General features: G+C 41.0%; 1 protein-coding gene across 1 annotated transcript; it reads right to left on the bottom strand.

Moving 5' to 3' along the window:
* Positions 1-63: 63 nt before the first annotated feature.
* On the bottom strand, positions 64-5,946 carry Mrps14 (mitochondrial ribosomal protein S14). Its single transcript, XM_052737343.1, has 3 exons — positions 5,814-5,946; positions 3,888-4,046; positions 64-1,216 (listed from the first exon to the last, which is right to left on the bottom strand). The coding sequence occupies exons 1-3, from the start codon at positions 5,856-5,858 to the stop codon at positions 1,034-1,036; spliced, it is 387 nt and encodes a 128-aa protein (XP_052593303.1). The 5' UTR covers positions 5,859-5,946; the 3' UTR covers positions 64-1,033.
* Between the last annotated feature and the right edge of the window lie 7,790 nt (positions 5,947-13,736).

The following is a 13,736-nucleotide window of genomic DNA, read 5'->3' as shown; positions in this document are numbered from 1 at the left end:
TGAGTAAGAACGAGCAGAGTGAACTGAAGCACCACTGTATACAAATTTCAAAGTTCACAGAAATGAAGAATGAATTTGTTTCCATTTTTATTGGTATGTGTACCAACTTGTTTACTATGAAAATTTATTACACATTAAGAAATACATTTTAGTAATTCTTGATAGGGAAAGTTCTCTACAAAGAAAAAGAGAAGCTGATGAGCAAAGATAGAATTAGAAAATCTAATGAGAAGATCAGGGTAAACAGTCATTAGTGAAATGTGTAAGCCTCTGACAACAGGTGAGTTTTAAATGCAAAGATCAGGCTAGCCCTATCGGAACTCACTGATTAATATAACAATTAAAAGATGGACAACTAGAGGGTGGAGAGATGGCTCAGTGGTCAAGAACACTGGCTACTCTTCCAAATGACCCCAATTCAATTCCCAACACAATTGTTTGTAATTTGGGATCCAATGCCCTCATCTGGCCTCTTGAGTACCAGGTACACACATGGAGCACAGATTTACATGCAGATAAATAAACACTTTAAAAAGATGAAACAAAAAGCTATTTAGCAGTTACTTACTGTCACAAAAAGTTGACACTAAATGTAATCTAAAATATCCTCTTTAACTTGCTATCTACTGTTATTCCAAAGGTGGTATTAATTGCTGGCCAGGGAAGCTAGCCCAGGGGTACAATGCCATAGAAAAGCAACTTGTCAATTAGCTGGGATGTCTATAACTGTTTTGTGAAATCACTATTAAAAAACACGTTATTCTGTTACTAAACATCAAACTTGAAGGAAAACACCATACTTCCACAGAAAATATTTTTATTCCACTCATCCCTTGTATAAGAGTAATATGCCTATTGTAAAATTAAAGAGAAAAGACAATTCAATGACAAATCACCACATTTCGTTATTTAAAAATCTAAAAGTAATTTAACTGTCAACAGTATCAGGTAGACTAAACATACTAGACCCGATAAAAACTTTAGTCTATTAGTAAAGTCTCTATTGCCAGGATTGGCTTCCCGGGCAGCTGATTTACCATATTGCTCGCTGAACTCCAGAAAGCAGCCCATGGTCAGCTAAGTGGCGGAAGACAATTCGACTAAGCCTCCAGCGACGCTTTACACCACGTGGACGGGATGTCATAACACACCGATTTCTGATTCTCACAGGACAGCTATCCCGTGGAAGGGCAGCAATTTCTTCACTAGCCATTTCCTAGGAGGAAATCATAACACAGATCACATCTCAGTACCTAAAGCAAAGGAAGGATGGGCTAGAATCTTAGCCAAACACTGGATGTAGTAGTAAGCCTTAATCTTTGAGTAGAAACAAACCAGAAATGTTTGATGTTTTCCAATATGATTTTAATGATTAAAGCAATGAGAAGAATCTACAAACCATAATGACAGTTCAGTATATTTTTATAAACAACATATACCGTGTAGCTAGCATTGAATTACAAAATAACATTATCAGCACCGAAGACTTTATCTGTGTTTCCCTTCTAAGGGTACTGGCCAACAGCTAACAGGCTCACTAACATCGCAAGTACACATTTCCCTATTGTAAATTGCATGTAATATGCTCATATAGCCTTTTCTCTTTCTGTTCATTTGTTTGGCTTTTTTACTCAACAATATGCTTGTGAGACCACCTACACTGTTCCAAGTGTCATTAATATGCTCAGTCTCCTTGGTGCTAGTTTTGTTGAGGGGCTGGAATTCCTTTATCTATTCTATAGCTGCTGGAAATCTGAGTAGCTTCCAGTTTTGAGCTATTGTGAATAATGCTGCTCCAAACATCCATGTTGAGGTCATTTAGAAAAAAATATGTGAATGCATTTATTGCCCCCATATAGACACACATTAATTTTTTGAAGTATGAAAGCTTGAAACCTCTGAGCTGATGAAACAGTAGGAAAGACCATGGCTTGAGACGAGTACAAAGTTGGATTCCCAAGAGCCTCAAAGTCTTAAGATAAAGATTCTGAGTACTGCAGAAATAAAGGTGATCAGACAAGATTTACATGAAAAAAAATATTTGCAATGTCTATGAATCTTGTACACATAATGCCTATGAAACTGGTAAGTAATTGAGAGGATAAAGTATGGCAGATTAGGCTCAGGTTGTCAGTAAATATTTATTCTTACATAAGAGTTTGTTAATATGTGTACTTATACCACTTTGTCAGATGTACTGGCACATATCACTGACCCTGTGACAGACTGTGGAAGACACAAAAAAAGTACAGTAACATTTAAAAGGACAAAAATTCAAATGATACCTAGGAAAACCATTAAATTAAATAATTGAGCATTCAAAGCTTCTGATGTCCAAAAGCTTATACACTCACTGACATGAAGTATGTAGAGAATCACATAAAACAACACAAGGTCAATGAACGTGCTATAAGAATGTGCACTTACCTATGCATACCCTTCTTTTCCTCAAAAATAAAAAGTAGTTTACAGATGATACTTGGACAAGGAAGATGAAAGCAGGAAAGAAAGTTGGGAAAACCTGCTGGAACTGGACATAAATTTAACTTGTAAGCATCAGACGGCCCTGATCAGTTTGGATGGCTCAGTCTGCACTGCTATTGCTGGTACTCACACTAGAGGCATTTATTTTTGGGGTGTGTGTGTGTGGTAGGGGGTGGGGGTGGGGGTGGGGCGGGACGGTGTTCTTCAGAAATAGCTCACTCATTTACCCTATGGCTTAATAGACAATTTGTATATATTTAATTATTATATACTGGCATATTGTGAGATGGTTACCACAATCAAGCTAATCAATGTCATTTGGCTCATAGTTTTTGTATGTATTATCTGTCTACTCTTGGCAAATTTCAAGTTTAGAATGACTAGTAAGCTATATTTTAGGTAGCATTTATTCACCTTAATACCCCAAGTGTGTCCCTGTTGACCAACTGAGTTTGACCCTATTGACTCCCAGCTCTTGGCAGCCACCATTTTACTCATGCTTCCGTGATCAAAGGTGTCTTGAGCTGAGTTGTCAAGGCCTTCTTCTTTGCTGTCTTAAGTGGAACTGTAATGCCACTGTAGTAAAAGCCACAGCAGAGTGCTCCTGGGAACTCAGTTTTCTAGTGATTTAATTTAAACCAGATGAGATTTGAAAGAATATAATATAACAGCCAGGTATTGATGACAGGATTACACAGAGAAACCCTGTCTGGAAAAACCAAAGTGGGGGAAAAAAGAATACAAAACAGACTAAATCATTCTGCCAATTTGTATAAATGTTGTTTTTTTTTTCTATGAACTTTCAGTAAGGTAAATAGCCTTGAGTTTATAATTTCCTACAAGCGTCTTCAGTACATGTACTCTGTCACCACTTAAGTGTAAAACCATATGCCGCAGGAAGCCAAACAGGATCAACGTCCTTTTATTTCACCAGAAGTACATGTCAAGAAAGGCAGGCTAAATGGAAGACTGCCTAACCATGGACATGGAAGGGGCAAGGGTTCAGGAAGGCAGGTCCCGAGTAAGGACCACAGGTCATGTGTTCTGCATACAGCCCATGCATCAGCAATACCTTCAAATGCCTTGAAGGTTCCAAGACTGGGCTGAGGCTGGGGAGACCTTGCATCAATATACTTCTCAGTTTCTATGTGGCCACCACTCACTAATACCTGCTAGGGATTGTATAATAAAATGGCTAAAGAACCAGGAAGAAATGAATAGTTTTCTTTTATCCTAAATTCACCAAAGTTGATTTTAAGACTGTTTATGTTGACTTGAGCATTTGATCTTATTTATTCTCCAGAAATTATAGTAATACTAAGTTGCAATAAAACAGTATCAAAAAGAATCTGAAATGATGTCAATTAATGATTTTGTGAAAGAAAGGGACTCAACTGGCTAACCTGAAGGTCTTTTGGCAAAATGGTGTTCTTTCTGAGAGAATTTATCCGAAGTCTCTCATCTGCATACTCATAAGCCATTTTTCGTCTCTTCACATCACGCAACATTTTCCAGTCTACATAGTAACCTCGAACCTGACTTGATGCAGATGGAGGAACCGCCTAAAAGACAGAGACCAGACCATGGGTACTGCAAGTGTTTTTCCAATCCATAAAGTTCTTTCAGTCACTACTTATGACTTTTAGCAATAAAATAAATTATACTTATTTGACACATATGCATGCATACATGTGCTTGTGTATGGATGGGCATTGTGTGTGGAGGTCAGATGACAACTTTTGTGAATCAGTTCTGTGTGTGTGTACACGTGTGTGTGTGTGTGTGTGTGTGTGTGTGTGTGTGTGTGTGTGTATGTATGTGAAGGTCAGAGGACAACTTTTGTGAGTCAGTTCTCTCCTCCACCACATGGGTTCTTGGATTTGAACTCCGCAGGCTTGGTGGCAAGTATTTTACCCACTGAGCCATCTCATCAGCCCAAGACTTAGTATTAAAAATAATAATAATAATAATATATTACATTTATTTATTTGTGTGTGCATGTGCATACAACACATGTAGAAATCAGGACAATTTGCAGGAATGTCCTTTCTTAAATCATTGTCCCCTGCCCCACACCCTCATGTTCTGATGACTTCAATGTTCCTTAGCTATAAAATCAGAAACAATCTAAAGAGACTTTCCAAACTCCCACTACCGTATCTATCTACTCAGCAGCATTTGCACTACACTCTATACCCTCTCCAGTTATGTCAACTCTGTCCATTACAGTGACCACTAACCATGGATATGGCTGTAAGCAGTACAACTGGGGACATAATTCTTGCTATTAATTCACTTCAATTTTCAAATATCAAGCAACTTTGTTTTGGGTACAACTGTATTTTCCACTATGATGATGCAAAATTTAGCATCCCAACTGTAATATGCTTTAAGTACGATACAAATAAGATTTTGAAAACCTGTTTCCAACAGAGGAATGTCAATGTCTCATAAATCATCCTAATCTTGACTTGTTAAAATATGGATATACCTGGCTAAAAATGCACCTACTTTCTAACTTCAATGTAAATACTAGAAAAAATGAAAATCACCCCTGTGGTTGGCATTATATTTCTACTGGACAAAACTGCTACACGTGACTTGTCCACGTACCTGCCTGCGATCAAACTTCAAACACAAGACCCTACGTCACCTCCTGCCTGCAGAGAGGCAGAGCTCCGGCGATTCTTCCCTGTCCTCTCTATCATCAATGTTTCCCACTCAAGTGGACCTCTCCCTCTAACACGATGTTGTTTTGTCACGATAAAGGAAAAACAACTCAGGTCTCCCTCTCGTTGACACCCCTCCCTAGCAAAACTCTCTCAAAGACTTCTCCAATTTCCTTTGCTATTTCTCCCAGTTTCTGTCCGCATCACAACACTGCCACTCCTCAAATCTACAGGCAATTCCCAGTCCTTTCTTTAACCTTTCAGTTTTAGCGGAATGGCCTGCTCTGTGTTCGAAATTCTGTCACCACCTGCTTCCAAGCCACCACATGTGGCTTTGGCTGCCCTCCCTGACAGTTAGCTCCCTTGCACGGTCGGAGCCTCCGAGGCCTCAATCCTCCGACCCCCTTTCTTCTCCATTTACACGGAGTTCCATGAAATCGGAGTCAACCTCTTAGCTTTCCAATCACCGCTCCACACTTGAATGTCAAATTCCCGTTTGCCGCTTAGGCCTCTCCCAACCAAGGCGGAAGGGGAAAGCAGGTGGACGGAGCCCTGGGATTGGTCCTCCGTGCGCATTACAGCTGACAGGGTACGGGGGAACCCACAGGACACGGGATTCAGGGGTGAGAAGTGGGCTGGCGAGAAAGGCAAGGGCCTGACCTGCCGGAAAGTCCGCAGCAGCGAGCCCAGCACGGACGCCGCCATGCTCTCCGCCTCGCCAGCCAACCAGCGCCGCGTTACAACGCCGGAAACGCATTGCCCGAGAGGCGGGGCCTGTGCCTCCAAGGGCGGGCCCAGGGCAGGACTTAGCCTATAAGGAGGGAGGGGCTAGGTACGGGATTAGCACTCTCGCGGTATTTGACGGAACCTGGGCAAACCCATTCGGACCGCCCACTCTGGCCGAGGTGGTGCATTGAGGCTGCGCACTGCTCAGGGTCTCTCTTTCCGGTGCCCGGCTGTTGAGGCCCCGCCCAACCTGCTCTTGTATTCTTAGCGTTGGCGCCACTAGGTGGCAGTTGCCAGCGTCTGCCACTCAGCCTGCAGAACTGGCACGTGTCACATTTCTGCTGTAATGGTAATGGAGATGATGATGGCAGTGGCGCTGATAGTTTCTATTTGCGTGTCTAGGGTTCTCATACACATTATATCAGTATTTAGGTTGTATACGTTTTACTTTTTATTTGTCGCTGAGTATCTATGTGTGTTGGGTGATGATGGTGGTGTGTGTGTATGTGCCATTTAAAACTGCTGTTTTCAGTCTAGTACAGGGTACTTTTCTGTCGTCCAAGTCTTGTGTCTTAGATGTGTTGGTTCGAAGAGGAGCTGCTCATCGGGCTATTTACACAGGAACACCCCAGGACGAAGGAGAGCCTTTTCTTTAGAAGTTCCAATTCACTGAACATTTCTAATGGACTAGGGAGAGTCTGACTGAAACCATGGGACAGGAAAAGACAACAGGAACCCCTGCCGTCACACTTAAAATCTAAAAATTCCTAGACCAGCAGCAGCAGGGAGCATCTGTCTTAAACCCTTGTTAACACCTTTCCCTCCCTACAACTGGGCATCATCTATAGTCATCTCTAGATGTGGGTACACGGCAAACTCTTTTATTACCTTGTTTGTTGTTTTAAGATGTCTGTTTTTTTAAGGGGAGAAAGTGTGGGATTAGATGGGTGGGGAGATAGGAAGATCTGGGTGTTGAGGGAGGGGAAACCGTGATTAGAATATATTGTATAAAAAATAGATTTTCAATTTAAAAAAGTTTAAATACTGTGTTACTGTTTCAGCAAAGTTTTTGGAAGGGGCTTAAAAGTCAGACAGACACACTTATAAGCTGTAGAGTAAGAAATGGGTTTTATACAATTAAATTAATGCACAGATCTAAGGGATTTATTGAATTCCTAAAAGGCTGAGAAAGCAAATCTTAAAGATCACTATCTCTGGAAGTTAAACTTTTAACTGCTTCATTTTCCATAATACATTTCTTAATTTTCTCCCAAATACAGTGCTTTCAAAACCTCTAAGAATGAAGGGCATAAGGAGAGATAAAGCAAGAGTTGGAAATATTGACTGGAACTTGCAGATTTAACACAGAAGCTACAACTTTACAAACTAATCCTAAGGTGTTGTGCATTGAATATGGTGTGTGTAGAGTCTGTGAATTGTAGTCTGCCTGTATAGTTAAATTATGTTTATAGCAAAACTATAGTTAAAATGTTTACCACCTGCTTATTACGTATCAGGCAGAGTGGGCATATGCATGTCTTTAATGGCTGACCACCCACTTACTGTGTTCACTTACTTGTCCAATGAACACATACTATATCTGCCCAACAATTTGAGGTAATTCACGATAACAAAAAAATCTCCAAAGAAAATCACTGGAAATTGCATTCAATACTCCTTTAGTTAAGAATAAGTCTTATAATCACAGTATACATTATTTTTTTTAGTGACCTTTCAGTTTGAGAAACTAAATAGTAGAACTAAAGATTTTCTTTCATGATAAAATTGGCAATTCATTGAAAACTAGGAGATTCCTCAGTAAAATCGCAAACAATACATCCTCCAGAGAAAAACCTTTTGGTAATTTTGGGGAGTCGCTGAGATACCATATGACTTAGAGTCTAAAGCCACCTAGGAAACTAGCCCAGTGGGTGAAGGGAAGCAATGGCTGGTGGCAAGTGTGAAATAAAAGTCGAACTAACCAACTGCATACTTTTCCAATGGCTTTGAAATGTTTTAAAGTGAAATGCGTCATTGTGATTTCTTAGAAATGAACCAGAAGATTCCAGAGTCCTGCTAAACTTGGAGACACAAAGTGAATACTGAGTGATGAGCAGTCACTCTGGATGTAGAATTATAGAGAGGCAGTCCTTGGAGTAAAAGGCACAGTGGCTCTGGCAGCAGATGCAAGGGACTGGTGCTTTGGAAAGGAGGCAGGGACACATTTGATCCGTGGAGAGACAAAGATCACTACTGAAGTGAGCTCTTTAATTCTTTAGTTTCCTTTCTGCTCACACTTCCATCTTCTCTGTGGCAGCTTCAACAGCTCAAAAGTCTATTTGTGGGTGTGTCAGCAGGAGGCCTTGGGGAGAATGCATCTTCTCCCTCTGTTCTTCAGTGTATTTGGAGATGTTCTTCGGTGTGGATCTTCTCATAGAGAGTTTCCATGCACAGGAAGATAGTATATGCTGCGAAACAAGCCAAAAGCCTTCGAGATAAAACTGGCCCTCAAGTTGCCTTGCTTCCCCATTAAAGGTTATTTAGAGATTAAACTTTCTTCAAACAGCTGCCTATCAATATTGTTCTCTGGAAGTCACCCCCTGCCACTCCACCCCCTGCCCCCCACCCCTCAGGACCTTGGTCTGGAGCTGGCTGTAGATAGCACTGCTGTAGTCTTACTGAATGAATACCTTCCTGGACAACAGTGCCCGCTGCAGCCGTTTGGAGAGGACTTGCTGAGCTACCCCTCTGCCCTCCAACTGCTATCACACAACCTTAATCAGCTTTCTTTGTGTGAAACTAGTTTTGAAAACATCCTTCCCCGTTGGTAGGCTATGTTTTTATCCTGCATTATGGTATCACAAGGAACATGGCCAAGAATTCATATCCACAGTGTCCTAAGAATAGTCGGGAGAATTAAATCTGTCTAGAGTTGGGCACAGGACCTTGGCCAGATCTTCCTGGGAAGTGGCCAGAAAGACATCAAGCCCTAGGAACCATGTAGATCGGATCGATTTCCTTGTTGAAAACAGCAGACTAAACTAAGAGTGATAATGCACAACTGGAATCCCAGCTCTTGGGAGATAGAGGTAGAAGGATCAGGGGTTCAAGGCTAGCCATCATGGGCTACAATGAGGCCCTGTTGAAAAGAACAAAAACATAAGCAAACATCAACAACCGAAGACAGTGGCTAATTGGTGGAAAATGGAAAGGTATCCCAGGATCTGGTGCTCTCAGGCCTGGTAGGGTAAGTATTCATGACCTACAAGCTTTTGGTACTGTTTATCAGTTATTATAAGGGATGCAGATAGATGGACAGATGGAGGAAATATATAAGACATGACATAGGAGAAGAGAACAGAACTTTATGCCCTTTCTGCTCTCCAGGGAACTGTGCTCCTTCACCCCACACTCCAGAGAGTTGCTTTAAACATCCTTAGTAACTATAAAAGTATAGTAAAATATGCATAATGTTTAGCCCATTTCATATGTCTGTGATATCTACAGGATATCTAAGATTTGGTCATTCATAAAGAACAGAGACTTGGATAGGGATGTAGCTCAGTTGGTTGAGAACATGCTGTATGAGGATATATGAGGAATCCCTGGTTAGATTCCCAACACTACATAAACTGTACCTGTCATACCTGTCATCCTGGCACTTGGGAGATGAAGGTAGGAGGGTGAGAAGTTCAGTTACACAAAGTCTGAGGTCAGCCTGGACTATGTGAGGCTGTCTCAGAAACGACAAACACAGGTGCCTTGCACAGAGGCCGGAAGAGGGCATCAGATCCCCCAGAACTAGAGGAACCGCCCCTTGTGAGCCATAATATGGGTGCTGGGAATTGAACTCAGAATCCTTGGAAGAGCAGCCATCTTAACCCCTGAGCCATTTCTCCAGCCCCATGGGGGGACCTTCTTGTTACATCATCACCACAGCAAGAGAGTGAGTGAGTGACAGAAGAAGCAGATTCACTTGAATCACAAACACACGTTCAAGGCAACAAGCCACCTCCCTCATGTGATAGTAATCTATTAGACTATGACCTAATCACTTTGTACGGTCCGGCCTCTGTTGCACTGAGGGAAATGTCAACACATAACATAAAGTTATCCATCTTAGCCGTTTCATGTATACAGGTCATGGCACTAACTGCCTCCATATTATCTTGCAGCTGTTTGCTACCATTTACTTGCCCACCATTTACTTACACCCTCTTCTGGCCCATGTGGGCACTTATTTCATGCATGTGGTGAACAGACATACATGCAGGCAGACCACCCATACACATAAAATAAGAATAAAAAAGAAGGCCCTTGTCAGATCTGGGCCCCTTCATGTTATACTTTTGAGCTTCCAGAACATTAGGAAATAAATCTCTGGGATTTGAGTTTGTTTGTTTTCATTTCTTGAGACACTGTCTTGTGTAGCCTGGGCTGGCTTCAAACTTGCTGTGACTTTGAAGTTTTGATCCTCCTAACTATCTTCCATAAAGGAAACTGTTCCAAACAGTGACTTCCCTATTTCCCTACCCCCAGCCACTGCCCATTACCACTTTCTTTACAGTTTTGAATACTTCAGGAACCTGATATAAGTGGAGTCACCCAATGTTTGTCCCTTTGTGACTGGCTTTGTTGTTTTGAGACAGGTTTCACTGTGTAGCCCAAGTTGGCCTCAAACATGCATGTTCCACCTTCCTTAGTGCGACTGGCTTCTTTGATCATGCCTTCAAGTTTCATCCAGACTGCAGCACGTCTCAGTACTTGATTGGTTTTCTAGGGCTGGATGCCATTCTGTTGTGTGGTCAGACCACACTTTGCTTCTCTCAGTTGAAACTTTATTGACTTCCACCTTTTGGCAATCATGAATAATCCTCTGTGTGCAATATGAACCTATGTGTGCAAATATCTTAGTGTTAGTTTAAACACCTTATAGGGTGTTTATCATTTTGGGAGGGTAAAATCGATGTTGCTTTTGAGACAGAAGTCTCTGAGGTAATGTGATCAGATTCCAGGACCTCCTTTAATCAATTTGCTTTGTAAAACAGCCTAAGACCCCCACACCTATCCCGGTGTACTCCCCTCTCTTTTTATTTTAGGGGAGCTTAGGGAGGTCTCAAGATGAGTTCATTTGAGTTCTCTTGATGAGTTCTTTTTTCTTTTTTTTTTTTTTTTTTTTAGATTTATTTATTATGTGTACAGTATTCCGCCTGCATATATGCGTGCAGGCCAGAAGATGGCACCAGATCTCATTACAGATGGTTGTGAGCCACCATGTGGTTGCTGGGAATTGAACTCAGGACCTCTGGAAGAGCAGCCAGTGCTCTTAACCTCTAAGCCATCTCTCCAGCCCAAGTTATTTTTCTTGACCATTCAAGAGAACACAAATAAATCTGTTGTCCTTAGTATCCTGACATATTAGAACCAAGGGGACCATCATTGGTCATTCATTTACTCAGTCAATATTCATAGTTATTCATATTTATCAAGTGCTTATTGTGTATCAATATGTGAATTAGGTATGTGTGTGATGGAGACCAAAAATCTCTGCCCTTCTGATGAGGTTGGAGATTATCCCTTCAGATGGGTGTGGAGATACTCATTATTGTCAATTACATTACTTTTGCTTTGCCTTATAGTCTTCCTATAAAGTACCCTTTGGGTGAATAGTAAAAATTGTCAATTAAATATCTTGAAATCTAGTTGCAAGAGTGTAATCCAGTGTCATATTGGGTTGGGGGTGAATAAAACTGTAAGGATGACATCATAGAGGATGAAATTGAGATGCAGAACTGTTTCAGTAACTCACTAAGCCCACAGAGCTGGTCCTGGTCCACAGCCTATGTTCTTGTCTGTATTTGTCCTCTGGAGATGTGATGGTCCAGGGATAAAGGCCTGTCTATTGTAGTGGAATACTTTGCCTATACAATGGATTAACTGGCTAATATATGTAACTTCTACCATTTTAGTCAATCAACAAGCCAGTGAGATTTTTCTCCAAAAAATAATTTTAATACCGAGACACACACACACACACACACACACACACACACACACACACACACACACACACGCAGAATGTAAAGGAAATGGTAGCATTGTTGTTTTTGAAGAAGAAAAATAATGCATAGTCTTGCCTCATCAGGCTTTGACATAATATATAGTATATAGCCATAAAGTAGAGCAACTATAGTGCTCATGATAAAAGCAACAGATGACAAATGAACTACAATAAATATGGAAGACATTAAAGCTTGATAATGTATTAAAGACAGTGTAAGCTCAGTGAAAAAGAAAGTGTCTGGAAAAGCTGAGGAAACTTGAAGTATTGTCGTCATTTCTTACCAGATATCAAAGTACACTTCACGTGAAAAGGTTAAAAGTGGGGTGGGAGCCGAGTGGTGATGGTGTACGCCTTTAATTCCAGCACGCCGGAGGCAGAGGCAGGTGGATCTCTGTGAGTTCGAGACCAGCCTGGACTACAGAGTGAGATCCAGGAAAGGTGCCAAAGCTACACAGAGAAACCCTGTCTCGAAAAAAAAAAAAAAAGTGGGGTGGGGTAGCTGAAGCCATGGGTCAATGCTTACAAGCATTGTATTGGTCTTGTAGAGGACCCAAGTTTGGTCCCCAGTACTCACGTCATGTGGCTCACAACCTGTAACTCCAACTCCAGGGAGATCTGGCCCCTACAGAGCTTCACTCATGTGCACATATCCCCTTACAGATGCACATGTATATACATAATTTGAAACTGAGAATAAAAATAAATTTTTTAAAAAAAAAATACACTTTTTAAACAGTTAAATTCCAATAGACAATTCTCAGGATGTCCAATAACATTAAAAGTATTCAGCCTCACTAATTTCCAAGGGAATGCAAGTTAAATTAAAGAGATTGAGATAAGCTAGCAAGTCAGGTTTTTTCCTTTTAATTTAATGTTCTCCTAGGTGTGGGAAAATGAGGAACTTTATATGCTGTTGTGGGACTCCAAATGCTCTAGCTTGCCTACAGAGCAGCTCAGATAGAGTTTTTCCAAAATGTATACCAAGTTATGTTACTTTTATTGTGGAGTATTCACCAGAGAAGACGGCTTGGACATGGGTTTTAGCCAAGATAAAGTGTTTATTAACCAGCCAGGAGCTACATTGGGTATTCGCAATCCCCGTGTACCCACAAGCCTTTCTCAGAGTGAGCTTTAAAGCATAAAAACCATGTTCTGGGTTGACATACTCCAGTTAAGAAGAGCAGTTAGCCAGAAGCAGAACTGCAGAAGCTAAAAAGCAAGGTTAGTACATTTGCATTTTGAGACTTTTTCAGAACTATATGGACTTTGATGGGTTAGACCTTTGTTTGGCAAGTGGTGCTGTCTATGTGCCGAGTTTTACAGCCTGAATGGTACTTCCACCATGAAGTCAGTTGTGCTAAGGTCTGAGGCCTCCTAAGTCTGGGACCCTGTTACACTTTGAGGAATGTATTCTGAGGAAAAACTGAAACAGTGTAAAGTTATACATAATTACACTTACATGTGATAAATTACACTTACTTATCATCAGAGAAAATTAGTAAGTCCACAGTGCGGAATGAGTTAAATGGATTAAAACATAACATATCCTAATTCTAACTGTAAAAAAAATAATAATGGAAGGGGCTAGAGGGATGACTTACCCTATCCTCTGTCAAAGGGCCAGGTTTGATTCCCAGAACCCACACAACAGCTCACAACTACCTAGCTCCAGTCCCAGAGATCCAACGCTCTCTTCTGGTCTTCATGGGCACTAGACACACATGTGATGCACATACATACATGAAGGCAAACTACCCCCCCCACACACATAGAATGAAATAAAATAAAATAAA

Source organism: Peromyscus californicus, unplaced genomic scaffold (genome assembly GCF_007827085.1).
Source record: "Peromyscus californicus insignis strain IS unplaced genomic scaffold, ASM782708v3 Scaffold_14__1_contigs__length_90479793_seg_2, whole genome shotgun sequence".
Classification (NCBI taxonomy): Eukaryota; Metazoa; Chordata; class Mammalia; order Rodentia; family Cricetidae; genus Peromyscus; species Peromyscus californicus.
The sequence above is the reverse complement of the archived record's forward strand: the minus strand, read 5'-3'. Positions and strand labels throughout refer to the sequence as shown.